Source organism: Nycticebus coucang, chromosome 5 (genome assembly GCF_027406575.1).
Source record: "Nycticebus coucang isolate mNycCou1 chromosome 5, mNycCou1.pri, whole genome shotgun sequence".
NCBI lineage: Eukaryota > Metazoa > Chordata > Mammalia > Primates > Lorisidae > Nycticebus > Nycticebus coucang.
In genome coordinates, this window is record NC_069784.1 from 43,076,981 (window position 1) to 43,103,984 (window position 27,004).

General features: G+C 46.7%; 1 protein-coding gene across 4 annotated transcripts; it reads left to right on the forward strand.

The window, feature by feature from the left end:
- The first annotated feature begins 75 nt into the window (after window positions 1–75).
- On the forward strand, window positions 76–6,854 carry TAFA3 (TAFA chemokine like family member 3). 4 transcript variants are annotated; one of them, XM_053591874.1, is made up of 6 exons: window positions 76–406; window positions 1,487–1,544; window positions 3,141–3,253; window positions 3,876–4,025; window positions 4,820–4,944; window positions 6,125–6,854. In XM_053591874.1, the coding sequence occupies exons 3-6, from the start codon at window positions 3,142–3,144 to the stop codon at window positions 6,134–6,136; spliced, it is 399 nt and encodes a 132-aa protein (XP_053447849.1). In that variant the 5' UTR covers window positions 76–406; window positions 1,487–1,544; window position 3,141; the 3' UTR covers window positions 6,137–6,854. The 4 variants fall into 4 exon arrangements, with proteins under 4 accessions (XP_053447849.1, XP_053447846.1, XP_053447850.1 ...); XM_053591871.1 differs by lacking the exon at window positions 6,125–6,854 and adding an exon at window positions 5,392–5,656; XM_053591875.1 differs by lacking the exon at window positions 6,125–6,854 and adding an exon at window positions 5,205–5,506.
- The last annotated feature ends 20,150 nt before the right edge of the window (window positions 6,855–27,004 follow it).

Genomic DNA, 27,004 nt, shown 5'->3' on the forward strand with positions numbered 1-27,004 from the left:
CCCCGCGCTGTCCCGAAGGAGGTGGCGGCGCCCTCACCGGGCTGGAGGAGTGGGGGCGGCCCCGGGGAGGAGGCGGCCGCGGCGGCTGCGCGCTTCCCGGCCTGCCGGCAGGAGCCTCGGAGAAACCCCGGCTGAGCTCTGCAGAGCTGGCGGGCCGGGCCTGGACGTCCCGGTGCCGGAAGCCGGGCCCGCCTCGCCGGTGATGCCAGCTTGCTTGGCCTGAGCCCCGCCGTCCCGGGGACGTGGCAACTTGGTGAGGGGGACAAGGCTCGGGGCTAGACAGCACCCAACCTGGCCACTCCCTCCTGGAGTCTGCCTTTTGGAGTCTTGATCCCAGGCCCAGAGGCAAAGAGGACTTCGGGCCAGCAAGTTGAACCACCAGTGGGCATCGCCGTGGAGGCAGCAGGTAGGTCCCAGGTGTGGGCTCACAATTCAGGCGAGTGGGCGCTGGGAGGGGCCGCGGGAGAAGGTGCAGAGGTCCTTGTTCGCATCCTCAAACCCTAGCTGGTGGTAGGCAAGCTGCTAACTCAGCCTCACCATAGCCTGGATTGGGGTATGGGGAACACTGGCTAGGAAACTGAGGCAGGAGCATGAAGCTGAAGAACAAATCCTGGAAGCTTCCTTCAGTTCTTTCTGAGGGAGAGAACAGAATGCCAGCAATCCTTGGAATGAGTTCCCCTGTCAACTTCTTGGGGTTCATAGGAGAGAAGGGTGAGTTGTGTTGGAGGGTGTGGCTGCTTAGGAATAGGATCACCTGAGGGAAGACACAGCTGCATTTATAATGGTCAAAGTCAGGGTTCCTGTGGGGCAGGGAGAGGACCTACATTCAGAGCAGTGGGGAGCGCAGTCCCGTGGAGCACACCTGGGGGTACTGACACCACTTCCTCCATCTTCCCTCACAATCCCCTCTGTGTCTCTCACTCCTGGGAGCTAGGACTTGGGGTTGTCTGTCCTTCCTGGGCCTCACTATCTTGTGTTTCACTTCTGCCCTCTTTGGAGGGTGAGGGAGGAGAGGTCATCACAGAGCAACGGAAGCAGTTTGGGGCTGTGGCCTCTGAGGCACAGAGACCTGGAGTGGGAATGCAGGTGAGGGTGGCGGAGCTGAGCCACCTCCATGCAAATCCAGGGAGAAGGGCCATGGGAGTAGGAGCTGGAGGCATAGAGGATTCAGGGCCCCAGGATCTTTCCCAGGGCCCTCTGTCAGATTTGCTCCTTCCCTGACTCCTGCCTAGGAGCAGAGATAGGATAGCACTAATTCTTAGTCACCTTCCCGCCATCACCACTCAGGTGCCTTTCCTCAGGGTCACCACCCAACATGTTCCCAGAGTCTGCAAGGGCCCCTCCAAATTCCCCCCTCCAGGTACCTGGGAACAACTTCCATGCCCAGTCCAGCCCCTTACCCTCGCCCAGGTCCTCCTTCACCTTCTACAGGGCCATGGACTCCCTGTTTCTTACAAGTCCCCAAGAATCTTTCTCACTTATCCAGGTGGAGTGAGTCTGAAGCCAGCAGATGAGCAGACAGAAACTGAAAGATCCCAAAAAAGGTGAGTGAGGAGACAACTGAAAATGGGGTGGAGGGGCCTGGACAGAAACATGCATTCTGTTTGAGAAAGCAGCTGGGCCCTGGCATTGGTTTGGCCTCTGGTATTTTCAGAACTGTGCTGGCACTTGTGGGAGCCTGGGAGTGCCCCCAAGGGGCTAGCTGAGCACAGAGGTAGTAGTTCAGGCCTACCCTGAGCCTGCAGCCCTGCTGCCTTCTGGGGCTGCTCCCAGCTAATCTGTGCTTTCTTCTCTTGGATTCCTTCCACTTCTAGCCTACCCTCTGGGATAAACTTGGGAGGCCCAAATTATTAAGCATGGAAGAGGAAAAGGAAAGGAGAAGAGCAGGGGCGATACAGGGAATGTAGGGCAGGCTTCTGTGCTCTGGACTCCTCCATCCACCTGCTGCCTGGCCTTGGTCAAATCCCTTGACTTCTATTAGCCACAGTTTTATTTCTTCCTTTTTAAATTTAAATTTTGTTTAAATTGAATTGCAATTACATTCCTATGGTTGGAAACTCAAAAAGTGAAAAAGAAATCAGGAGAAAAATAAGTCTCCCTACTCCCTCCATCTCCCAGACAACCAGTTTCTCTTCTTGGTGGCAAACAATACTATTAGTTTTATAAATTCACTTTCCAGGGATAGTTTATAGAGATCTGAGCAGCATAGATAATCTCTCCCTTTTACACATTTTATACGACCCATTCTATACTTGGCTTTTTTCCTTCACAGTGGATAATTATTGAACATCAATGCATGCATACATCACTACATAAAGCATTTCCCCATTTTTTTTATAGGTATCTGGATGGGATTGTGTTTTTATGGACTATCCAGTGTAGTTAGCCACTATTTTACTGATAGTTGTTTAGACTGTGTCCAGGGTTTTAGAACTTTGATTTGCTCATCTGTGAAGTAAACACTAATAATCCCACTTTGTAGGACAGTCATGAAGGATTCAAGAGCACACATGCCAAGTGCCTGTGTCAAAAAGGGCTCAAAAGGCTGAGCACAGTGGCTCATGCCTGTTATCTTACAACTCTGGAGGGCCAAGGCAGGTGGATTGCTTGAGCTCAGGAGTTCAAGACCAGCCTGAGCAAGAGTGAGACTCCCATCTCTACTAAAAATAGAAAAACTAGCCAGGCACTGTGGCAGGTGTCTGTAGTCCCAGCTACTTGGGAGGCTGAGGCAGGAGGATCACCTGAGCCTAAGAGTTTAAGGTTGCTGTGAGCTATGATGATGCCATCAACAGAGTATGACTCTATCCCCCACCCAAAAAAGTGCAGAAAAATTGGGAGTTGACATTATTGTCTCTCTCATGTCATAGCTGTCCATGGGGCCATAGTTTGTCCTTCAAGTCCCCTCTTAAGTTCTGTCTCCTCCCAGGCTCTCCCTGTTCCCTGTTCCCTCTTCCTCCTGTTGCTCTTATCACCACCTACAGTGACCCTGAGCCAGGCTGAAAGCTGCCTGAGAACAAGGTGTGTGTCCTACCCGCACCCGTCCTTCCTAGAACTCATGGCACAGAGAAGGTGCTTAAGCTGGGCCCTGAGAGGGGGAGCTCCTGTCTGCAGCTGAACAGCGTGTGTGCTTTTCTCCACAGGATGAGGGAGAGGGCCCCACCGAACTGGAGCACAGTCTGGCTGCTGGCACTGTGCCTGGCCTGGCTGTGGACCCGCTTGGCCACAGCTGCCTCACAGCCTCCAACTGCTACAGGTTTGGGGAAGGTGATGGGGCCCAGGGAGGGGGTTTCCCAGCACACCTGGGGAGCTGGATGCCCCTCTACCCTGTCTAACAGCAGATAGATCTCCTCCTAGGTAGGGATTCTGGCTCCTGTTCTGTTCTTCACCCAGGAAACTCTGCCCCCCTGTGCTGTCCCAGCCCAGAGAAGGCCTGGGCAGGTCCATTGCTCACCTTCCCTTCCAGACTGGAAGGTGTTCTGCAGAGGGAGAAGCCCTCAGTGGAGGATTGGGTCTAGTCTCCTGGCCTAATTCTGTGGTTTTCCTTCTGGGATGACTAAAGCCTATGTAAGCGGATGATCCTCCCCACGCATTGTAAGCCCTGGGGCCCTTGCCCTCACCCAGAGGAAGCTGGAGAGGCGGGGGCTGGTGTGGGACTCCATCTTTCTCCCACACAAAGGCCAGGCTCGCCAAAGTGTGACAAGTGGCCTCACAGGGGAGGAAGGCAGGACAGGAGCTATGGAAGAGCTGGAGGCTTCACCTGCTCCCTCATTCCTCCCTCCGCTGGAAATCTCTTGCCCTAAGCAGGGAGGAGAGGCCTGAGGACAAGCAGGACTGGGGGCCCTCTCTGTGCCTGATCCCGTGCTTTCGTCCCTCAGTGCTCCTGCAGCAGGGCACCTGCGAGGTAATTGCCGCTCACCGCTGCTGCAACCGGAACCGCATCGAGGAGCGCTCCCAGACTGTCAAATGCTCCTGTTTTTCTGGCCAAGTGGCTGGCACCACGCGGGCAAAGCCCTCCTGCGTAGATGGTGAGTGAGAAGCCAGGACCTGGGCAGGGAGGCCCTGAGAAAGGCAGTAAGGAAGTCTGTTCAGGCCGCACCACCTGCTGGGGATAAACTTCATACCCATCTCAGGGCATTCGGGATCACAGTCTTGAATGACAGGGCCCCTCTGCAGGGAGAAGTGTGGCCATCCACACGTCATAAATGAGGACAGCTGATGTTCTAAGCCACGTGCACACGATGCCTGGCGTATCTGCGGTTCTCTGCACGGTCAGACTACTCTCACCTTACTCTCCTGCAGACACAGGCTTCGTCACCACTACCCTTTCCCACACGTCTTCGTCTCATCATCAGCCATGGTTGCACTCTCTCCTCCCAGGGACATGTGTGTTCCTTCACGCCCACCTGCCTTCCCATTCCCCCCACACTGGTGTGCTCATGCCCACTCGGCGTCCCTGTAGGTGACCACTGTGCACTCCTGGCCTGCGGACCCTTTCAAATGGCGCGCACACTTGCTCACACGCAGCAAAGGGGTATGTTGAAGATGGCACCTTTATGCTAGTGACATGGTTGCCTTAGAGACAGCTTCACCCACCTTCACCCCTTGATCTCTTTGGAGAGATGCAGGGATCAATGGGATTGAAGTTGATAGAGTTAAGTTCTCAGGCCTTAAGCTGAATACTACTTCTCTGGGCAGCCTGGAGTGGGGGAAAGATGAAGAAAATGTGGGGCTCAAAGCCAAGGGTGTGTAGAAACATGCACCTCATTGGAAGACCCCCTCTTGAGTGTTTAGAGCCGCATTTCTGCCTCCTGTCCCACAGCCTCCATTGTCCTGCAGAGGTGGTGGTGCCAGATGGAGCCCTGTCTGCCAGGGGAGGAGTGTAAGGTGCTCCCAGACCTATCAGGATGGAGCTGCAGCAGTGGACACAAAGTCAAAACCACCAAGGTATCCTGGGTGGACACCAACCCACCCCTCTCTTATCCCTTCACCTGGGGTTGAAAAAGAACACAGGAGCCTGGCGGGAAGAGGTGGTTTCTGGGATGTCCGTACCCCAAGGTTAGATCATGAACCATGAGAATACACCCCACACAATCCTCCTGAGTTTGTCCTGACTGGGAATAGGAGTTAGGGGCTCTGCATTAGAAAGCCAGCGTGTCCTGGGTAAATTCTTGATGTTCCATATGTTTCCTCGTCTTTGCCTGGAGTGAGTTTGCCTCCAGAAAATTTCAGGTCTGTTAAAACAAAATGGAGAATTGAGGAACTTATCTAGATAATTCAAGAAGGAGTCTCTACTTCCATCTGAATTCTGGGTACAATAACCACTCCACCCACCCACCTCTGCCACTGACTGTCCCTCCACCCCATCCTATTCCTACTGTTTACTCCCTACAGTTCATACCAGGTCCTGTATGTCCGGTTGCTCTGTCTGCTGTGACTGTACCCAAGGGCATTATTATTTTCATGGTTTGCTGCTTACACCACAGAACAAGAGTTAATTAAAAATTTATCAAACTTGTTAGCAGTTCCATGTGTGTCATGGTTAATCAGCTGCAGCATTCTGTCATCAGCATTTGTATGGAAGGATGACACGGTGGGGCAGGCCATAGCTCTGCCTTCTGCTTTCCCATCCTGCCACCATACACAGCAAACAAACTAAAATATAAAGAGGAAAAGTAACCTTCAGAGTTGTAAAGAGAGCAACCATTTTCATAGAGCACAGAACAAAAGGAATTACAAGAAGTTTGACTGGATATAAGGTAGAGCTTTCTGTCTGTAGGCAGGGAAGGGAGACAGCCATTCTGAGTATATTTAAGACTAGAAGAGAGTGCAACCCACCACAGAACTTGTGACATTTGTCGTCATAATATGGGTTTGGGTCTGCAGCCTGTGATGCTGATGACTGTATTTGCAATTTGATAGCTACTCTGAAACAGCCAGTGGGGAGGACTGTCTGGTTTGTGTGTGCATGGATCACCAGGCCATGCTTTTCTACTCTGGGCTGCTTTGGGGGAACAGGTCAGCAGCAATGACCTCTAAGGGATTTACATATTCTGGGAAGTCTCTGCATGCTGGGATGGGAACAGGCATTCCCTTCTCTAACTCTCCCTCATCACTTGCTCTCTAGGTGACACGATAGCTTTTGGGGGTCACAGCCTGGACAGGACAGGCTTGATTAAGCCATGGACTGAAGACTGGTGTCATGTTGTTAGCCAGCAAATTTGGGGATTCACCTACCTGGACACATGTCCCATGCCAGGGCACCAACAGTCTTTCCAGGAGCTTTTCAATGAAGCAGCTTGGCAAATATGGATGGGTCTTTGGCGACATACCTAGGATTGAGCTGAGCTCTTCTGGGGACACAGAAAAAGGTCAAGACAAAACTCCGGCCCTTAAGGAATGTCCAGTCAAGTTGGGGAGTTGATGACAGACAACTGAGATAATTTTGATTAAAGTGTATCAGACTGCTACTGAGCCACAGGGCACAAAGACAAGTGGTCATATTCACCACCCACCACCTCTGTCTTTCACATCAGTCCTGAATCCCCAGCAAGCTGCTAACATGTTGAAGGAAAACACTCTCTCTGTATTCCAGAGCTGTAGTATCGGGATTGCATTGACCTAGGGAAGGAACGCTAAAATGAGGCCATTTTTCTGCCTGAGCTTCTGCAGAGGCCTGGGCTGGTTCAGGCTAGTCATTGGGTATGGAATGGATGGACCTTAAAATCTCCCCCATCCAAGAACCTCATGTTTTTGTTTGCTTGTTTTTAGCAGATGAAAAAACTGAGTCTTAGAGAAGTGGGGTGTGACTCACCCAAGATCTCATAGCCTGGGCTCCTCTAAGCTGGTGACTTTCCACTACTGTGTGACTTTCCACTACTGTGTGTTGGGATTCCAGCCTGGGCCTTCCAGGTTGATTTTGTCTTAAGTTACGGAACCTGCAAAGTACTGGCTGGACAGCAGCAACATTTTTCTTGGGAGATGGTAGAGCAGGAAATTTTACCATCGTCCGTCCTTCCTTCCTTCCTTCCTTCCTTCCTTCCTTCCTTCCTTCCTTCCTTCCTTCCTTCCTTCCCTCCTTCCCTCCCTCCCTCCCTCCCTCCCTTCCCTCCTTCCTTCCTTCTTTCCTCTCTTTCCTTCCTTACTTCTTTCCTTCTTTTTTTCTTTCTTCTGAGTCTCACTATGTCACCCTTGGTAGAGTGCCGTGGCGTCACAGCTCACAGCAACCTTAAACTCTTGGGCATAAGCGATTCTCTTGCCTCAGCCTCTCAGGTGGCTGGGACTATCGGCACCCTCCCCAGTGCCTGGCTATTTTGTGTTGCAGTTGTCATTATTATTTAGCTGACCTGGGCTGGGTTCAAACCCGGATCCCTCAGTGTATGTGGCTGGCACTGTAACCACTGTGCTACAGGCATGGAGCCACCATGGTCATTTTTCTTTTGTCTGAAATCATCTAGAATATTCACATGCCAGGTTGTGAGGCCATTTGGTCCCCATTCTGCCCTCAACTCCCCAAATCCCACACAGGTCCTCTGACAGTCCAGAGGTTGCTCAGCCCAGTTGCATCTGGGACATTCTGAGCTGGCATCTCCATTCTCCACTCTGACACCCTCTTTTGAGGTCTTTAGGCTGTAACTCTCAGGAGCTCTGGCTCCAAGAAGGAGTCTGGGGGCTGCTCAGAGTCCTCTCCCTTCAAAGGCTCCTGATAGTCAGGGGGGTGGCAGGCTATGGTCTCTGTTTGCTCTGAGTGATTGAAGGTCAGCACAGTCAGGATGACACCTGTGTGACTTGGGGATGACACACAGGCTTCAGAAACATGGAGGCATGGGCTGCTTAGATATCTCATCAGTAAGGAAATAGCAGCCTTCGTGACAGCTGGGATTGGGATCACCAGGGCCTTAGCGAGAGGGGTATCAGCAGAGACCGACCTGGCTGGATTCTGACCCTCAGAGAAGGAGAATCAGATGACAGTCTGGGGCTGTCTCAGTTCCACCCTCCCTCCCCATGTAGTAGAACCAAGACTGTTTGAGTAGAACCAAGAATCAGATGACAGTCTGGGGTTGTCTCAGTCCCTCTCTCCCTTCCCAAGACTGTTTGAAATTTCCTCTTCCTCATTCCAGTCCAGTTTATTTTCTTGTTTTTGTTTTGATTTTGGTAATTGAGTAAACAGTGTTACCAGCTTCTCATTTACTAAATATCAGAACTTTGAGTCTCTGTAGACAGTGGAGGTCATGGGGGGTAGCCAAGGAGGGAGTCAAAGGTTGTCATAACCTCCTTGAGGCTAGGGGACAGATAAAAGGCTTGACAAACTTTTTTTGGAAAGGGCTAGATAGAAAATGCTTTAGATTTTGATACCACATACAGTCTCTGTTACATATTCTTTGTTTTTGTTGTTGATGTTTGTTTGTTTTGTTTGAAAATCTTTAAAGAACGTAACAACCGTTCTTAGTTAGAGGGCTGGAAAAAAACAGACTCTAGGTCTTTTTCACCAGGTTGCCAAGCCCAGTGAACCTTTGAAGGCAGGCCAGCTCTGCAGCTTGGGACTGCCTCCCAGCCTCCTGCCTTGTGCCCTGGGAACCTGAGCCTGAAGGCTGGGTCAGGTTTTGTTTTTCTCCTAATGCTCCTTGAGAGATGGGTGAGTGAATTATTTAGGCTACAAATGAGATAGCTTTAGCAGAGTCAGACAATAAGCGCCTATTCTGGAGGCCAAGATACAGGCTTCTTCGCTGCCTCTCTGCCCTGGAGCCTGTGTCCAGGATGGAGGGAGGGGGCTCCAGCCCCCTGCTGCATCCACAGCCACTGGGCAGTGAACTGGGGAGTGAGCTTGAGAGAGCGGATGATGTACAAACTCTTCTCTGAGCTGTCAGCCACTTCCAGCCCTTGCCTCAGCCAAAATCTGGGTCCTCCAACCTTCCCTGACCTCCCTCATCCCTGCTTACAGAGAAGATTTCTTTCCTTTGACACATGCTGGAAGTCACTGATTTTTTTTTTTTTAACTCCTTAAAGCCTCCATTTCCATCTGACCTATTCATCTATTTATTTGGTGAGCTTTGAGGAGTACCTTTCATATGGCCAGAATAAACTATAAAGGGGAATCTGATAGAGGAAAACCCCCCATCTTCCCATGGTAGCACCCTAGGGTCTTGTTTCCAACTGGTATTCCAAACAATATTTGTGTGCCTTCTGTGGTTATCACAATAGCAGCTAGAAATATAAATTAATTTTCCTGGAACAAAGAGTTTCTGAAGTGATTTTTCTTGCTCTTTTCTCCTTAGTGAGATAGGATCTCAGATTCTCAGAAGTTAGCTGGTACTTCACTGTCTGTAGCTGTAAAGGCCTTCCGAAGGTTAACAACTATAGAAGACCATGTGCCCGATTTCTCTTGGCCTCCTGGCAATTTCATTAGCATTAATTAGGAGTGACCTCCTAATTAATGGCCACAGACAGTTGCCTGGATTGAGGCTGCAACTTTCCTAAAATCACAAACTTACTGCTAGAAGGGATTTTAGAGACCAGTTAGCCAACTCCCTCATTTGACAGATGAGGAAAAGGAGCCTCAGCCTCAGAGATGTTAGGTGATTTTCCCAAAGACACATAGCAAGCTGGTGGGTGTCCCATGATCACCCAGACAAGCGTTCTTTCTGCTGTTGCATATCACATCTAACCCTAGTACAAATAAGAAACCTGAAAAGAAGGCAGGATTTTGGCAAGGATGAATGTAGAGGAGTCTTATTCTAAAATCACCCAACGCTGTGAGTGCAAGGGGACAGAAAGAATGGAAAGCATTTAGAGAGAAATACACGGAGAGCTTCCAACAGCAAAGCACAGCACAAAACAATCAGAATGAAACTGACGTCACATCCAAACAATTGATTCTTATCCTTTCCAGACGAGATATAACAGGGCCACTGTCCATCTTTGAAAGATCTGTGAAACCAGCCTTGATGGCTTCTGGGTACTTTGGACTTCATTGCAGGGATCTGTAAACTAAAGTCCATGGGCCAAATCTGGCCTGCTGCTTTTTTTGTAAATAAAATTCTATTGGAATATGACCATGTTTGTTTGTTTATTATTACTATGGCTACTTTTGTGTTACAACAGCAAAGTTGAATCATTGTGAAGAGACGATATGGCACACAAAGCCCAAAATATTTATTTGACCTTTCATAGAAAAATTTTGCCAGGTACCTGGCCATCAGGAGCCACTGTGGGAGCCAGGCCCTCCTACCTGGGGGGTTGTGTTGAAATCTATGCTGATGGTTGGTTTTTAACCCATACTCAGTGCATTTTTTAAATAGCTAAAATCCAAGACAGGAACACTTGAACACACGGAAGGGAGACCCCGCCTGCTTAGTGTAGGTTTGCAGCGACAGCCTGGATGCCAGCCATTGGCTTGGCCGTTCCTCTTGGGGACATGAGGCAGTGGCTTGCAGACCTTCATCGATTCTGCATGGTCACCGTAGAGACCCTCTGACTTGCTTGTCGCTGGGGCACCCTGCATTCCATAGCCTTGCTTGTCCCCAAGCTCCCTCAGCTCCTGGGGGCCTGGCTGAGAGCCCCTAGCTGTCCTCCTGCCTGCTCAGGGGACACAGGGCCCCACCCGTTCATTTGGTCAGCATTCCCCGTGCTCACGCCTGCTTAGACACGGTGGGGTGTCTGGAGCCTCACCAGCAGGAGTGTGGGCAAGCTGGGCATCTGGGTCCTGGCCCCAGGAGCAACCCCCATGTGTGAAGGAGCTTTCTCTCCCTCAGCCTGCAAGGGTCCGATTTGCCATTGAAAAAGATGACCTCTACTCTTTTCTCTTGTATTTTGATAAACACTGAAGAAGCTGAAGCTGTTAAATTTATCCTGGAGAAAACCTCAGAACTGGTCTATTTGGTGTCGTGGAACCTCTTACTGCTTTCAATACACAATTAGTAATCAACTGTTTTGTATACTTGTTTTCAGTTTTCATTTTGACAAACAAGCACTGTAATTATAGCTATTAGAATAAAACCTCTTAACTATAAAAAAAGAAAGAAAAGAAAAGAAAAATTTTGCCAACTGCTGTCTGGTGTTTTAAGTGATTCTTTCTCAATACACCCTTGCAATGTGGGAAAGAATGACTTTGCATTGTATTCTTGCATTTGGGGATACGTATTTTTCTGAGGCTGTATCTCTGTCTTCTTTAATCCCTTCTGGTGCTGCTTGTGATATCTAACAACCAAAGAAATAGACATAAAAACTAAGACAGAGGCCAAGAGAAAGACTTGGAGCAGATGGCTGCTTCCTTAATATGTTGGCACACTTCGGATCGGTTGGGTGCCTATTTTCCAAGTTTGTGTAACTATTTTTTTTTTTTTTTTTTGAGACAGAGTCTCACATTGTTGCCTCTGGTAGAATGCCATGGCTTTATAGCTCACAGCAAGCTCGGACTCTTGGGCTCTAGTGATTCTCTTGCATCAGCCTCCCAACTAGCAGGGACTACAGGCATCCACCACAACACCTGGCTATTTTTAGAGATGGGGTTTTGATCTTGCTCAAATTTGTGAGCTCAGGCGAACTGCCCACCTTGGCCTGCCAGAGTGCTGGGATTACAGGTGTAAGCCACTGTGCCCCGCCTAAGTTTGTATAACTTTTAAGCATAAGGAAAATAACTGTGTGCGCACCCCTGTGCAAATACATAATTGTGCATGCATGCGTGCCACTGGTGTTTCTGTGTGTTGGAAGACTCAAGTATCTCTATGCCCACAAGCAAGGACAATATTCAAAATACCAGTTTAGCACAGAGACACACTGATTGAGACAGGGGCCAGGCCACGGCACACTGTCAGCACGCAGCCCCGCAGGCGACTATACATTCCCTCTCCTCCTGCTAAGGCTGAGATGAGTCTCCAGAACAGGGGAGGGGTTCATGTCACTCTTCCCTCAGTGTGAGCAGCTAAGCTGGTTCCTGATTTCCTTGGATTGTGATTTGTCACCAAGTGTGACTCTGGGTGTGCACAGGCACAGCAGCTACCAGACTCAGATGGCTGTAAATATTGTATTTGAAAAAGATATGTAGATTGGGCATAAGCAGGACTAGGCGATTGCCCTTCAAGCCATACATGAGGCTATAAACTTTGCTTCAGTCTGGTTTACAGGAAGAAGATTCCAACCATTTTCAAAGGCTGGATTGACCCACAGCATTGATTTTCAACTGGTGTACCATGAAAAGATCTTAGATGTGCTGCAAAAAATTTTAAAGATAATTAAATTATTTGCAAAAGAAGTTCAAAGCACAGTAAGTATATTCTTTTTTACTCTTTTTTTTTTAATCAACATAATTTAAGTGTGTGGTGGAAGTTTAACTACAGGTTCAAGGGTGCATGGAAATAAAAAAGGTTGAAAAACACTGGCGTACAGGCTGGCTGACTGACTGGTAACACACCATTACTTCTGTTAGTGAATGTCTACCACGTGTCAAGTACCACGCTAGGCTCTTGGTGTAGGTAACAGAATGTTAAACAGGACTTTTCCCATTTTGAAATTTGAACAGAGGCCATAAAGGTCAGGAAAACTATTCTAAACTACTCCCACATTCCAAGTCAAGATGCTAGAATATTTTACAGACTTGCAATAGGAGTGGCCATTACCCCTCTCCAGACTGTACAAGAGGAGGCTAACAGTTAAGGTTCAAGGGCAGGCCGTAATGAAGATCCATCTGGAGAGAATGGTTAATTTTTTCCACCTCCAGTCAAAGGTGTGATTCTTTCTTACTTTAACTCACATAAGAGGAAGATTCTAGAGAAGAACTCCAAGAGTTTGACTTGAATTGATTGGCGTGTGAAGGACCAAGGGACTCAGGCCTGAAGATAATCTGAAGGCGAGTGGCCCTGCCTGGCTTGCTGCCCTGGATGGTGAGTCCATAGAACTAACTGCCTCTCAGAGCTTAGTAGAGCATGAAGGTGTGATGTTTTCCATGGGCCAGATGTAGACTGCCCAGGAGGGCTGCCTGGAAGAGAGAGGAGGTGCAATCTGGGGAAAGACTACCATGAGCCAGAGGGAGTCATTAGTGGCCAGTAGGAGGAAGCATCATCTGAGTTGAGGGACATATTAGTGCAAGATCCTAGACAACAGGACACCTACAAACCCAGGAAATGTCTTCCCACAAAACAATGCCTAAACTCTGAGATAGGAAGAGACTTAAACTCACGGACATTAATTAATTCATTCAATATCAAGTAGCTAATAATACTGTGTCAGTTTGGGTAAGCTGGACCTATATTTCCCTGAATCCTTTTTCCTGCATGGTGTCAGCTTAGAGTTGGCCAAAAGATTAATTCGTCAGTGATTTGTAAGGCAGAGAAGTGCAGCAGCAACAGCAATTACTTTGGTTTTATTTGTTTGTTTGTTTTTGTGTTGAGACAGAGTCTCACTTTGTTGCCCTTGGTAGAGTCCCATGGTGTCATAGCTCAAAGCAACCTCAAACTCCTGGGCTTAAGTGATCCTCTGCCTCCTGAGTAGCTGGGACTACAGGTGCCCATCACAACGCTGTCTGTTTTTAGAGAGGGGGGGTCTAACTCTTGCTCAGGCTGGTCTTGAACTCCTGAACTCAAGCAATCCACCTGCCTCAGCCTCCCAGAGTGCTAGGATACAGGCGTGAGCCACTGGCCACCACTCCCAGCCAACAATTACTTTCGGAAAGTTGCAGTTAGGCTCACAGCAGGTTCTAGGCTGTACTAATCTCCCTCACTCCACATCCAGCTTTACTTAGCAACTCCCAGCCCTTCTGACCAGCAGAAACCCCAGGCCAATCCCAGTACAGAGGCAACAGACTTCCTTAAACGTCTCCTCTCCAGGATCCTGCTCGGGCAGCTAGCATAGGTGAGTCCTGAAAGTTTGATTAGTGGCTTTTCTCTGATTCTCCAACTTCTTCATTCAGAACACTATTTCCCCAGTTTCTCCAAAAATTCTATGAAGCCATCTTCCTATAATAAATCTCTTAGCATAAAATACTCTCAGTGTCTGTCCTTCCCTGATAGAACCTTAACCAACGCCATTAGTATCCATATCAAACATAAGGCTGGGCATGGTGGCTCTCACCTGTAATCCTAGCACTCTGGGAGGCCAAGGTGAGTGGATTGCTTGAGCTCGGGAGTTCAGACCAGCCTGAGCAAGAGGGAGACCCTGTGTCCCTACTAAAAATAGAAAAATTAGCCAGGCCTGGGGACAGGAGCCTGTAGTTCCAGCTACTTGGGAGGCTGAGGCAAGGGGGTGACTTGAGCCCAATAGTGTGAAGTTGTTATGAGCTATGATTCTACAACAGTCTACCAAGGGTGACAGAGTGAGACTGTCTCAAAAAAAATTTATTTGGATTTAGCTGCTGATTGTTAAAGATTAAGCTCATAATAAGCCAAGTGAACATCAATAAACTTTTCAGAAAAATCTTTCAAAGTTTACACAGACACAATCAGTTACAATTGAAGACATTCATCAATTAAAAGATGTGTGAGAGAGAGAGAAGTGGAATGGGGCCCAGGCAAGGGCAGGTTGCAGGAGTGTGTGGGGGTGCGGGGGGTGCTGCACTTCTGTGGGTGGGAAGATGAGGATGTGTGTGTGCAAGATTTGAGGAAGGAGATTTTGTCTCTGGGGTGGGGGTGGGGGGCAGCCCTCCCAGGCCCTGTTCTGCCTGAGACTTTCCCCTGCACACTCACTCCCTTTTACTAGGCTGGAAAATCACTCCCAGGGACTCTTCTCCCTGCTTTACTCAGAAAAGTGGGCAGCTGCTAGCGTCCTTTCTACCTCTGATCAGCCTCAGCACGTGGACCAAGGACCAGCGGGGACCAGCAGCGGGATGGAGAGGGTGTGGCGGTGCCTCACGACGTCCACAAAATAAGCCTCAGGGCGACGTCCACAAAATAAGCCTCAGGGGCTGACAGTGGGACCTGGCGGGGGCCCGGGAAGCTCCTGGGCGATTCCAAACAGCGAGTTAGATCCCCAGCAAGGGGCCAGCCCTGGGGGAAGAGGCGAGGCTTCCTGCTCACGGCTGCATTGAGCAACTCTGTCGCGGAAGGCAGAGGGCTGAGCCCCAACCTGGATCAGTCAGACTCGAGGGTCTGAGCCCTGGGTCACCAGCCTCCTGGGGTGTGTGTAGTGGGGATGGGGGTGGGGGAGCTCGTCCCCTCACGTCCCCTTGCTGGGCGGAGGCTTCCCTATTCCAATTCCTGGCAAGGAAGACGGAGCCCGGGCTCCTTTTGGGCTGTTCTCGCTGGCCGGGCCCCTACCTGCTCCTAGGGCCATGCAGCTTCTGGTGGCCCAAGTCATTGTGCGCGTCCCTCCAAATCAGGTTAATCCATGACCGGGATGGGGTGGTTCCTGCACGATGTTTATTGTCATTCTGCTGCTAGGAATAAAACAGTGAAGGAACTGTGCAAAAAATAAACTCTTACACCAAGTTCTTTTCTTTTCTTTCCTTTCTTTTCGTTTTTGAGACAGAGTCTTACTATGTCGCCCTTGGTAGAGTGCCATGGTGTCACAGCTCACAGCAACCTGAAACTCCTGGGCCCAAGCTATTCTCTTGCCTCAGCCTCCCAAGTAGCTGGGACTACAGGCACCTGCCACAATGCCTGGCTATTTTTTAGAGACAGAGTCTTGCTCTTGCTCAGGCTGGTCTCAAACCTGTGAGCTTAGGCAATCCACCTGCTTCAGCCTCCCAAATGCTGGGATTATAGGGTTGAACCACCATGCTGGACCCAGTGTCAACTACTTTCTAATCTAAACTACTGATCTATTCTAACAGGCCCAAATGGGCATTTTCTAATCTGACTTATGAACTATTTCAAATCAGTCAAACATTCTGTCCTTTATGGCTGTTTTCAGCTTCAACGGTTAAGGAAACAGGCTCTTACCTTTTTGTGTTCTTTAATAACTGCTTGGCTATTTTTATTTCTTTTTAATTCTCCTGCCTTAACCCACAGATGTTCATTATTTTCTTGTATAGTTGTGATTTTTGCATCCTATCTAAGAAATTTTTTGCCTTACAGAAGGTTGCACAGATTTTCTCTTGTTTTCTTCTTACAAGTTTTGGTCTATGATCTATTTAAAGTTAAATTCTACATGTAGTGTCAATAAGGGTTTGGAGTTCATCTTTTCCTATATGGATAGCCCACTATTCCAGCACTGTTTGTTGAATAGACTTATCTTTTTCCATTAAATTACCTTGGCACCTGTGGTAGCTAGAATTTAAGGTGGCATTTAATGAATACATTCTGTATTCAGGCCTCTGTGTATTCCTCTCCCATGGGATTGGCTGCCTTGGTTGACCTGTGTAGCCAATACAATTTTATAGAAGTGAGGGAGTAAAATTTACCACACTAGGTCATAAAAACATTGGCTTCCATCTTGCTCTTTTGGATCACTCACTTGGGGAAGCCAGCTGTATACTCTAGCCACTCGACAGAGAGTTTGATGCAGTAAGGAACTGAAGCCTCCTATCAACAGCCAGTATCTACCCATCAAAGAGGTAAGTGAGTCATTTTGGGAGCACATCTTCCAGCCTCTGTCAAGCATTCAGACAACCAGCTTCAGCCAGCATCTTGACTGCAACTTCATAAGAGGGCCTGAAATAAGACCTCACATCTAGTCTGCCTCTGAATTCCTGATCTCCAGAGACTACATTTCTGCTCTCTTAATTCTGTTATATCTATTCTTATACCCATACCATACCTTCTTGATTACTAGCTTTTGATTATGTGTTTTATAATAAGCCTTAAAGCCCAAAAGATATTATTTTGTTTAAAAATTGTTTTACCAAAAAAAACCATTGTTTTACTGTTCTAGGTTATTTATCTTTTTATATCTGTTTTAGAAATAGCTTATAAATTTCTGTAAAGATTTTGTTGAGATTTTAATTGAACTTGCATTGAATCTGTAATTTTAATTTGGGGAAAACTGATCCTTAATAATTTTAAGTCTTATGATCTGTGAATGTGGGTTATCTTTGCATTTATGTAGGTTTTCTTTAAAATTTCTTTTCTTTTTTTTTTTTTTTGGTTGAGACAGAGTCCCACCCTATACCCTGAGCAGAGTGCAATGGTGTCATAGCTCACTGAAACCTCAGACTTGGGCTGTGGGCATCCCGCTGTCTCAGCCTCCAGCCACTGGGATTACAGGCATGAGCCACTGCACCTGGCTATTTTCTTAAACATTTCAAAGCAACATTTTATAGTTTTGTGTGTTCAGGTTTAGATCTTGCAAATATTTTGTACAACTTACCCCTAAGTGTTTCTTATGTTAGATGATACGATAAATGGTACTGTGTCTTAAATTTCTATTTCTAATTGGTTGTTGCTAGTATATAAGCATGATGTAAAGTTGATATTTGAATATTGACCTTTTTATCTTGTGACCTTTCTAAATACCTTTCTTCGTTCTAGTTGCTTATTAAAAGATTCCTTTGGATTTTTTACATAGATGATCATGTTGTATTTGGATAATGTTAATTTTACTCTTCTGTTTTAATTTGGAAATTTTTTATTTATTTTCTTGCCTTATTTCATTATTTGGGACCTGTAGTGCAAAATTAAATAGAAGTGGTGAGAACAATGTTGCTCCTGTTCCTGATTTTGAGGAAAACATTCAGTTTTTACCATTAAATATTATGTTAATTAAATATTATGTTAAATGTTAATTTTTTATAGATATTCTTTATTAGATTGATAAAGTTCCCTTCTATTCCTAGTTTACTGAGAAATTTTATCATAAACAGATGTTGAGTTTTGTGAAATGCCTTTCTATATTTATTGAGATGATCACATGGTTTTCTTTTTTTAGTTGAGTAATATGATAAATTAATAAAGTTGATTTTGTTTTTTTTTTTCTTTTTTCTTTAAGATGGAATTTCATTTTGTCACCCTCAGTAGAGTGCCGTGGTGTCACAGCTCATAGCAACCCCCAACTTCTGGGCTTAAGCAATTCTCTTGCCTCAGCCTCCTGAGTAGTTGGGACTACAGGTGCCCGCCACAACGCCCAGCTATTTTTGGTTGCAGTTTGGCCGGGGCCAGGTTTGAACCTGCCACCCTGGGTATACGGGGCCAGCTCCTTACCCACTGAGCCACAGCCACCACCCAATAAAGTTGATTTTTAAATGTTAACCTAATATTGCATCATTCCTGGAACAACTCAGTTAAGCATGATGTATTTTTTTGTTATTTTCTTATTGTATTTCTGGATTTGATTTGCTAATATTTTATTAACGTTTTGGTATACATTGGTATGAAATTTTCTTGTCTTAAAATATCTTTTTCTTTGTTTTGGAACCAAGAGATACTGGCCTCACAGAATGAGTTGGAAAATATTTACTCCTCTTCTATTTTTAGAAGAGTTTATGTAACGTTTGTGCGATTTTTTTCTTCAGTGAAAGATGTAAACCCATCCAGCTTGAAGTTTTCTTTGTGGGAAGGTTTGTAATTACCAAATTCTTTAAAGAAAGTATTATATATTACATAATATCATAATAAATATTCATGTTATTTATTCTAAATCAAGCATTAGTCTTTCAGAATCTTATTTCTATTTCATCTAGGTTATTGAATTTATTGGCATAAACTTGTTCAGACTATTCCTTTATCATCTCTACAATGTGTGGTGATGTTTCCTTTTTCATTCATAATATTAGTGTGTCTTTTCTCTATTTTTTCTATTTAGTCTTACTGGAAGTTTTTCAGTATCTTCTCAAAGAATCAGCTTTTGAGTTAATGATTACTCAACTTAGTTGTACTTTTTTTATCTCTAGAAATTCCATTTTTATTTTTAAAACATTTTCCTTTTCTCTTATTTTCATGTTCTTCTTGAACTAGTTGAGCATAAGGAACATGTTTATAATAACAATTTTAACATTAATATATGCTAAGTTCATCATTTTAGTTTTGGGTCTATTTGTACGGAATGATTTTTATCTTCCTACTATGAATCACATATTCTTGATTTTTGGAATGCCTAGTAAATTTTGAGTGGATGCTGGACCTTGTGCATTTTATGTCACTGAGTGCCAGCATTTCCTTGGGCTTTTCTAGCTTGCTACATTTTCTTGTACTTCTTTGAAAATTGTTAAACTTTTACTGGCAGATAATCAAGTTGCTTTCAGTTAGTTTCATCTTTTGGAAGTTTATTTTATTGTGGTTTTAGAGTAGCCTTTATTCTAGGACCTATTTAGCCTCACTTCTAAAATATAGGCTTTCTGTAGTCTTTCCATTGTAGATCAATTCCCCACCCGCCATTGATTTGGATATTGATACTGGTTACATCACACATATATCCAGAGGGTACAAAAACATCCATTGCTCACATAATGGGACTTTCTGGGGAGAGCAGAGCAGGCATCCAAGCCAATTTGGAATAAATTGAGCAAGCAAGAGGTGAGTGGCTTTTAATGTTTTTAATGAAGTTGGGGCTAGGGTGAGGGTTCTTTCACATAGACTAGTTTTTGACCTTTTCTTGCTGGTGCTAAGGAGGGAAGCATGTAGCTTTCTTATGGCTTGTCAAGATCAGTTTTTTAAAAAGGGAAGAGATGAAACTTGAAGTTGTCAGTAGTCAAACATCAAAAAAATAGGGTCAAACTCTTTTTGTAATTGTCCTGTACTGTCTGTTACCCAGTGTCCAAAAATAGTTATCACATATATTTTGTCTGTTTTTATAGTTATTTTTGGCATAAGGACAATTGCAATAGCAGTTGATCCTTAAGGGGAGGAGGAGAAGTCTCTATGCTCCATTTAAAATCTGGGTTAGCAATGATGTGCTCATTCAGGACAGGTGAACTGGGAGGTATTTTATTTTGGCTTTTTGACTTTTAGCACCTGGACTAATTCCTAAACAGTCACGTAGGCCCTCTCAGGGGAGGTCTCTAATCCACCTCTAGTGGGCAAGGCAAAAAAGTTGAGAACTCATGAATTTTCCAACACTCTTTGCAGAAAAGACTTTGCACAGGTCTGGATATATGATGTTTGCAAAACATTTGGCCATTGTCAAAGCACTGCTATATGTTACTTTGTCTCCTTTAGTCTCTGCAACAAATGAGAGAGAGAATGGGCAGAAGGCAAAGGAGCTACTTTGTCACTGACTCTTCTTGAGAGGCCAGTAAAAATGAGGAAGGGGAGAGGGGGCCTGACATGGGAGAAGAGATGGAAAAGATTAGCAAAACTGTGTTTGCCAAAATGTGAGTGCCTGTATTTAATTTGCCTTGAGAAAAGTATTATTATGGTCCTATTCTTTTTTTTTTTTTTGTGGTTTTTGGCCAGGGCTAGGTTTGAACCCACCACCTCTGGCATATGGGACTGGCGCCCTACTCCTTGAGCCACAGGCACCGCCCTATGGTCCTATTCTTAAGGTAAAAAGTTTTCCTACAAACCTCACAGCTATTAAGTGGCTTGATTGAGACCTGAGTGCCCAACCAACAAGGCTGTGGGCATAGCTGCAGACCTGGGCCCTGTGAAAATCACAGACCTGGACTTTGAATTTTCACAGACCAAGAAACCTGAGGCATTCCACTTAGCATAGGCCTCTCTGTGATCTCCAATTTCCAGGGTCTTCTGGGATGAGTTTCTACCAAATGTCTCAGCAGGTCAGTCTGGAGAACAGCTTCAACATCATTGTCTGCTGATATCTCAGATCAGAGCTGGCCTTCTCTTCCAGGGCAGTCGAAGTGGCCTCCCTGGATAGCGACTGGAGGGTGGAAAGGACAGCTGTCCCTTGTTGATTAGAGTTGCTCCCCAGGCAAAGGAAACACCATGAAGGCAGCAGAGACTAGTAGTGAGGAGTGCAAGGATCAGAGATGACCCTGGCAGCCGCTCTTGGGAGCCATGTTGCCTAAAGTCATACCTTGTCCCTGTGCTGGGCAGGCTTGGACGGGCCACTTTTGCTCTGGATTGGAGGTCCTTGTCTGAGAAACGAGTGGCCAGAGACAATAGTTTCCGTGGCTCTTCTAGGATGATGCCCCATGGTTAGTATCTTACTGCTGTTGGTGGTTCTGAGTCCACTTGATCCAGGTCCCCTTCTTCTCTTGCACCTGTCACTATTCCTTAAACCAGAGTCCTGGCCTCCCCCTGCCCTTGCCAAGAGCTCCTGGAAGTGTCAGAGCTTTGCTGTGACTTTTCTATGTAGAGAAAGTAAAGTCGAGATTTATCAAGAGAACCATGTCTTTAGGCAGGTTGTTTAACCTCCCTGTGTCTCAGTTTCCTTATTGGTAAAACAGGGCTAATTATAGTATGTATGCAGTGATGTTCCCAGAAATACTTGAGTCTGTGCAGAGCACTCAGCTTGAAATAAGCATTTGCTCTTCTTTCCTCCTGGGACAGCAGAAAACATTGGGGTTGGGGATATGAGATGAAGGGAGTGTGCTGCTCTTCCATAGAATAAACACCACGTTTGGTGGCTGTTTCTCAGTATTTCCTCCTGTCCCTAGTTGGGGGGAACTAAATTGCTCTGAAATTAATACACAGATGGAGGGCCTGAGAATCGCTTTTCTTTTGAGGAAAAATTAGTCCCTGGCAAAGATTTCATTAGGAGAAATGCAGATGCCGCAGGGCTGGTCCTGCCTAAGCCTCCTCCAGCCTCCTGCGGCCCCTGCTCCAAAGCAGTCCCACCTCTCTCCCCACCCTCCATTCCTTCCTCAGACTGCTCTCTTGGGCTGATGTGGGCACACACTGGCTCTGTAGCTACTTAGCAGGCTCCTGGGTGGCCTCCAGGTCATCAGGTGTGTGCTTGGAGGTGGAGATTTGTCTCCTGCTCAGATCAGGGGACTCCTGGGAGGAAGAACAGCCTCTTTTCTTCTCTCCCCAAGGAATGGGTAAGGGAGGGCATGCTTCCGGGGACATAGAAATCCTCTCCGTTATTTCTCAGGTCTCCCATTCCACTCCCTGCTCTGGGCTTCTGTGCGATAGTCTGGCCTGGGGATGGGGAATGTGTGTGGTGTGTGTCTGTGAGAGAGAGGTGCCACTACAGCATTCTGACCCAGGAGAAAAGAGAGGAGAGGAGAAAATGAGTCCCAGTAGGATGTAGAAAGAATTAACACTGAGGCGGCCAGGCAGGCAGGCTCAGCCTCTGGAGAGTCTCTGTGCCTGGAATTACAGACAGCAGAACTGTGCATGGGGACAGAGCCCCTGCTCACCCTGGCTGCTCCCTGCCAGGTGCCCTGTGGAAGGCACTCAAAGGACACCACCTCCCAAGCCACTGGGAAGCTCCATCCTACCCAGACCTTCTCTCTCTCCTGACTGACAAAGGCTCATTAATGTGGGGGAGGGATGGGAGCAGGGTGAGGATGGGTGACATTTACCAAAGACATGAACTCAGTGAATATTGTAATTTGCTGATTAAAAATGTAATCCTCATCTTAAGGTCAAAAAACTGGGTACAGAGAAGTTGGCAGAAGCAGGGGTGGGGGGCAGGAATGGAGCAAGGCAGGCTGCTTTAGCTGAGGGGGAGGACTGCCAGGCTGCTGGGGGTGGGGCAGTGGCAGGGAGAAGGCAAGGAGGGCCCAGGAGTCCACTGGGAGGGAGGGGCATGGGGCAGGACCTGGGCTAGCATCTGGCTGTGTGACCCCAGGACAAGGACCCTGACCAACGTGGAAAATTACAGCACAGTAGCATTTCATCCGACCAGTGTGCAGGGCTAGCGTGGATCTAGGCCCTTCTCTGAAAGTCTGACCAAAAAGAAACAAAGAAAAAGAAATCCCCATTCCCCCTCTTTTCTTTCTGCATCTTTCACTACCTGGACCCAGCTTTCCAAACCTTAGACATCTCCATTCCATAACTCAGAAGGCAGGGGAAGGACCAGGTGGGGAAAGGAGAGAAAAGTCAGATTGGGAACAGGTAGGGTGGGAATGAGACTGGCCTCTCGACCTTCTCTTTCTGACATTGATCCCTTCCACTAGACTCCTTGGCTGTCAAAGAGAAACAAAGTTCTCCACCATGCCCAGTATGTAAAATCAAACAAACAAAATGATATTAATGGCAACACTTGCAGAGTGCCTACCACCTGCTGTTGCTGGAACAAGGGGTCCCACACCTGTCACCTAAGCCAGTTAGCAGAGAAGCGGAATGAGAGATCCAGTTTCACTTTTATTTACAAAAAAAACCAGCGATGGGCGGTGCCTGTGGCTCAAGGGAGTAGGGTGCCAGCCCCATATGCCAGAGGTGGTGGGTTCAAACCCAGCCCCAGCCAAAAACTGCAAAAAAAAAAAAAAACAAAGCCAGTGATTCCGGAGAACAGCGAGGATATCTCCTCCAAGAGCTGTACTGTTCTCCCATTTTTTTTTCTTCTTTTATACTCTCACAGTAAAAGCAAGCATCAGAAATGTTATTACTCACCATGGTCTACATTAAGCAGATTCCTCCTCATAGGTAACAAAGTTACACAATATTTTCCTATTTTAAAGTGCTTCTATCTACAAAGCATTTCTATTTAGACTAAATTTATAGCCAATTAACGCTTCGCTGGGTGTACAGAGTGCCCTGGGTCCTGACCAGTACCATGGAATCTAGTCCCCTAACTTAACTATGACAGTAGCCTGGGAAATCAATAAACAATCTCCAGGTATCAGCATGGATATCATCCAGCCTTGTTAGGATCTGACCAGCAGCATCCTGCATGAAACGGCCGTTCAGGTTAACAGTGGCTGCTATCAATGCCACACACGGTTTAATACTTGGAGGAACTATTTAATTCCCACCATGCTTTAATTTAATCCCCACCTTGGAGGGGGTGTGTGGGGGGGGTTGTGGCTTACTAAGGAAGGGATGGGGAATGAAAAGTTCCAATGGAGAGGCCCGTGGGAGGTCAGCTGGACATTCTGGCCAGAAGCAGCGATTGATGAAGAGGGAATGGGCCACTCTTGTTGGTCTGAGAAAGTGCTGGTCTATGCCCTCCTCAGGCTCTGATAGAGAGAGAGAGAGAGAGAGAGAGAGAGAGAGAGAGAGATGGGAGGTGGGAGGTAAACACTGAGAACCTGTTCTGCTTCCTTGCCCCTTCCCGCACCTCCATCTGCCAATCTGCCAGGTGCAGACTCAGACTCCCTCCCCTGGCCATGACTGCCCACAGTTGTCCTGAAGCAGTTTTGTTGGTGAGAGCCGTGAGCTGCCCACTGATGCACAGACTGTAGCTGTGCCCCAGAACACTTGGCTGCATTCAGACAGTGGCCTCTCAGAGCTGTGGGAAAACCTTAGATGCCATCTAACTTACCCAGCTCTGCAGCCCAGAGAACATGATAGTTGGGGACAAAAACAAGCCCCAGTGCCAGACCGTGGCATTGGCTTGCCTGCCACCTCTTCGGTCTCCGTGACCGCTCATGCTCTGCCCCCAGGCACCCTGCATGCTAGTACCACACCGTCTCCATCCCCTTAGCTTTATAATAAGCATTAATTGAATTCAAGTAGGCTTGGTCCTCCAACTAAGTTCTTCTTCACAGTTGTTTTAGCTATGCCAGGCCCTTTACATTTTCATATGAATTCAGCTTGTTAATTTTACAAAAAATTCTATTGGGATTTTGTTTGGGACTGTGTTTGATCTGTAGATCAATTTGAGAACAGCTGGATGGAATGTAGGGATGAAACCCTAAATGAAGTTGATATTACAGCATTTTTTATAGGTTTTGTAGAGTTCTGTTTACTTGTTTTTCTTCCTCAAAAGGCTGTAAACAAAGGCAGGGTGTGCTGGCTCATGCCTGTAATCCTAGTACTCTGGGAGGCAGAGGTGAGTGGATTGCCTGAGATTTCATGTTGGAGGCCAGCCTGAGCCGGAGCAAGACCTCATCTCTAAAACTAGCCAGACATTGTGGCAGGTGTCTGTAGTCCCAGCTACTTGGGAGGCTGAGGCAAGAGAATTGCTTGAGCCCAAGAGTTTGAGGTTGCTGTGAGCTATGACGTCACAGCGCTCTACCTAGGGCAACAAAGTGACACTCTGTCTCAAAAAAAAAGGCCGTAAACACACCAAAGCAACAGGCTATGCTTTATTTACCATTTAACGCATACTCTTACATCCCCAGCCCTGAATGCTGAAGTTTGCAGGCAACAATTGTTCGATATATATTTGTTACAGGAACATGTATTTATTTGGTCATTTATTTGTTTATTTACTGAACAAATAAAATGAATTCTTGCTTTTTTCTTCACTCTGCTTTCTTCCTTATGGACAGAATCTAATCCAAAAAGTGCTTGTGGAATCATTATTACATTGTGAGGAGTATCCCCAGGGCTCTGCGTGTCTTTTTGAAGACCATGCATTTGTGTGCATGTGTGTGAATGTGTGAATGTGTGCACATGTACACAAATCTGTGAGTGACAAGTGTGTCTGAGACACAGGAGACTTTCATCTCATACAGGCCACTTGGATGGATGTCTTCCATTTCTTCCATCCTAGGACTTCCGGAGCTACGGAAGGCTAGGTGTTGGGAACATGTTGGGCATTCTGTTCCTTTATCTTCTAGTAATAAACTTCATTTTATTAGAGAGTCGCTAAAATAATCATGCTTATTCTTCAGCTCTGAAACATGACTTTCCCCAAGTCTAGTGAAGCTACACTTGCTTAGACAAATTTAATGTAACCACCGTCAGCTGGGGGCGAGCTGTGCCTCCTCTGTGGGTGGTTCCTGCCCTGAGCTGTCCCCAGGCTGAGTGAGGACTCCAGGAAGTGGCTCAGCTCTGAGTTTCTCCTTGGATGGTTTCTCTGCCATTTGACTGAAAACAATTTCCAGTGATTAATGAAGTGAATTTTTAAAGCTTATTTTTCAATCAAAACTCAATTCCTGCAAGTAGAAAAGAGAGGTGTAAAATATTGATCAAGTTCATTGGCATGCCAAGCTTCCTTCTGCAGAAGATCAAATTGCCTGACAGGGAAACAGCTTTTTGCTTATAGATCCATCAGCCCAGGTGTCTCCTTTAAACACAACTTGACCATGTTAAGGCCTGGCTCCTGGGTACAGGAGAGGGTGGCAGACACAGCTGAAGGAGCAGACTCACCTGGGATTAGAATCTGCCTCTGCCACTTACCAGCTCTGTGACTTTATTTATTTATTTATTTTATTTTCAAGACAGAGTCTCACTCTCTTGCCCTGGGTAGAGTATCATGGTGTCATAGCTCACAGCAACCTCAAACTCTTGGGCTTGAGCAATCCTCTTCCCTCAGCCTGGCAAGTTTTTCTCTTTTTAGTAAGACAGGGTCTCACTCTTACTCAGGCTGGTCTCAAACTCCTGAGCTCAGCCAATCCACCCACCTCAGCCTCCCAGAGAGCTAGGATTACAGGTGTGAGCCACCGCACCCAGCTAGGTAGCTTTGCTACTTCAGACAAATGATTTCACATCTTTTAATCAGTTTCATCTACAAAAATGTAGTTAATAACTCCTACTATGCAGAATTAGTATTGTGATTTGAGAGTGAAAGATGTACGTCTCCATATATTGTTGGCATGAAGTAGATAGCTAGGGTTGCCTGGCTCTGGTGTGCAGGCTCAACTCCAGTGTGAGGAGCGTGTGGCGCAGAATGTCTGGGGGGGTGTCAGTGCCTGGCATGGGAGGCGAGCATTGCAGTGTGGCTGTGTGTAAATGAACTCTGAGAGTCTGTGGGCCATGGCCTCTGTGCGTTAAGAAGCCTACCTTCTCCAGCCTTCTTGTAGAGGTCTTCAGACAAGAGTGGGAGGGACTCTCAGAGGGATTCCTCGGAGTTGAGTTGTCTGGGGACAGTTGGGGCACCTCGTCCCTTCTCTTATACCAGCAACAGTCCTCCGGCCCCATCGCTATGCCTCCCCCAGTCCCTCCAGACTTGTTAAAAGACTTCAAAGGAGACTTCAGCATCAGAAACTTCACTTGACAGTCCCATTTTTTAACACTGAAGACACCAGTCTAAAGAGCATGTCTGTGAGTGCTAATCAGCCTCTAGAGAGAAAGAGAGGAGAAAACAGAGGAGAGACACAGACGTGGGGCTGCACAGGGCCAGAAAAATGCAGAGACAGCAGGGGAAAGGGAGCTATTCCTTGAATTTTGTAAAACACCTCAAGGATACA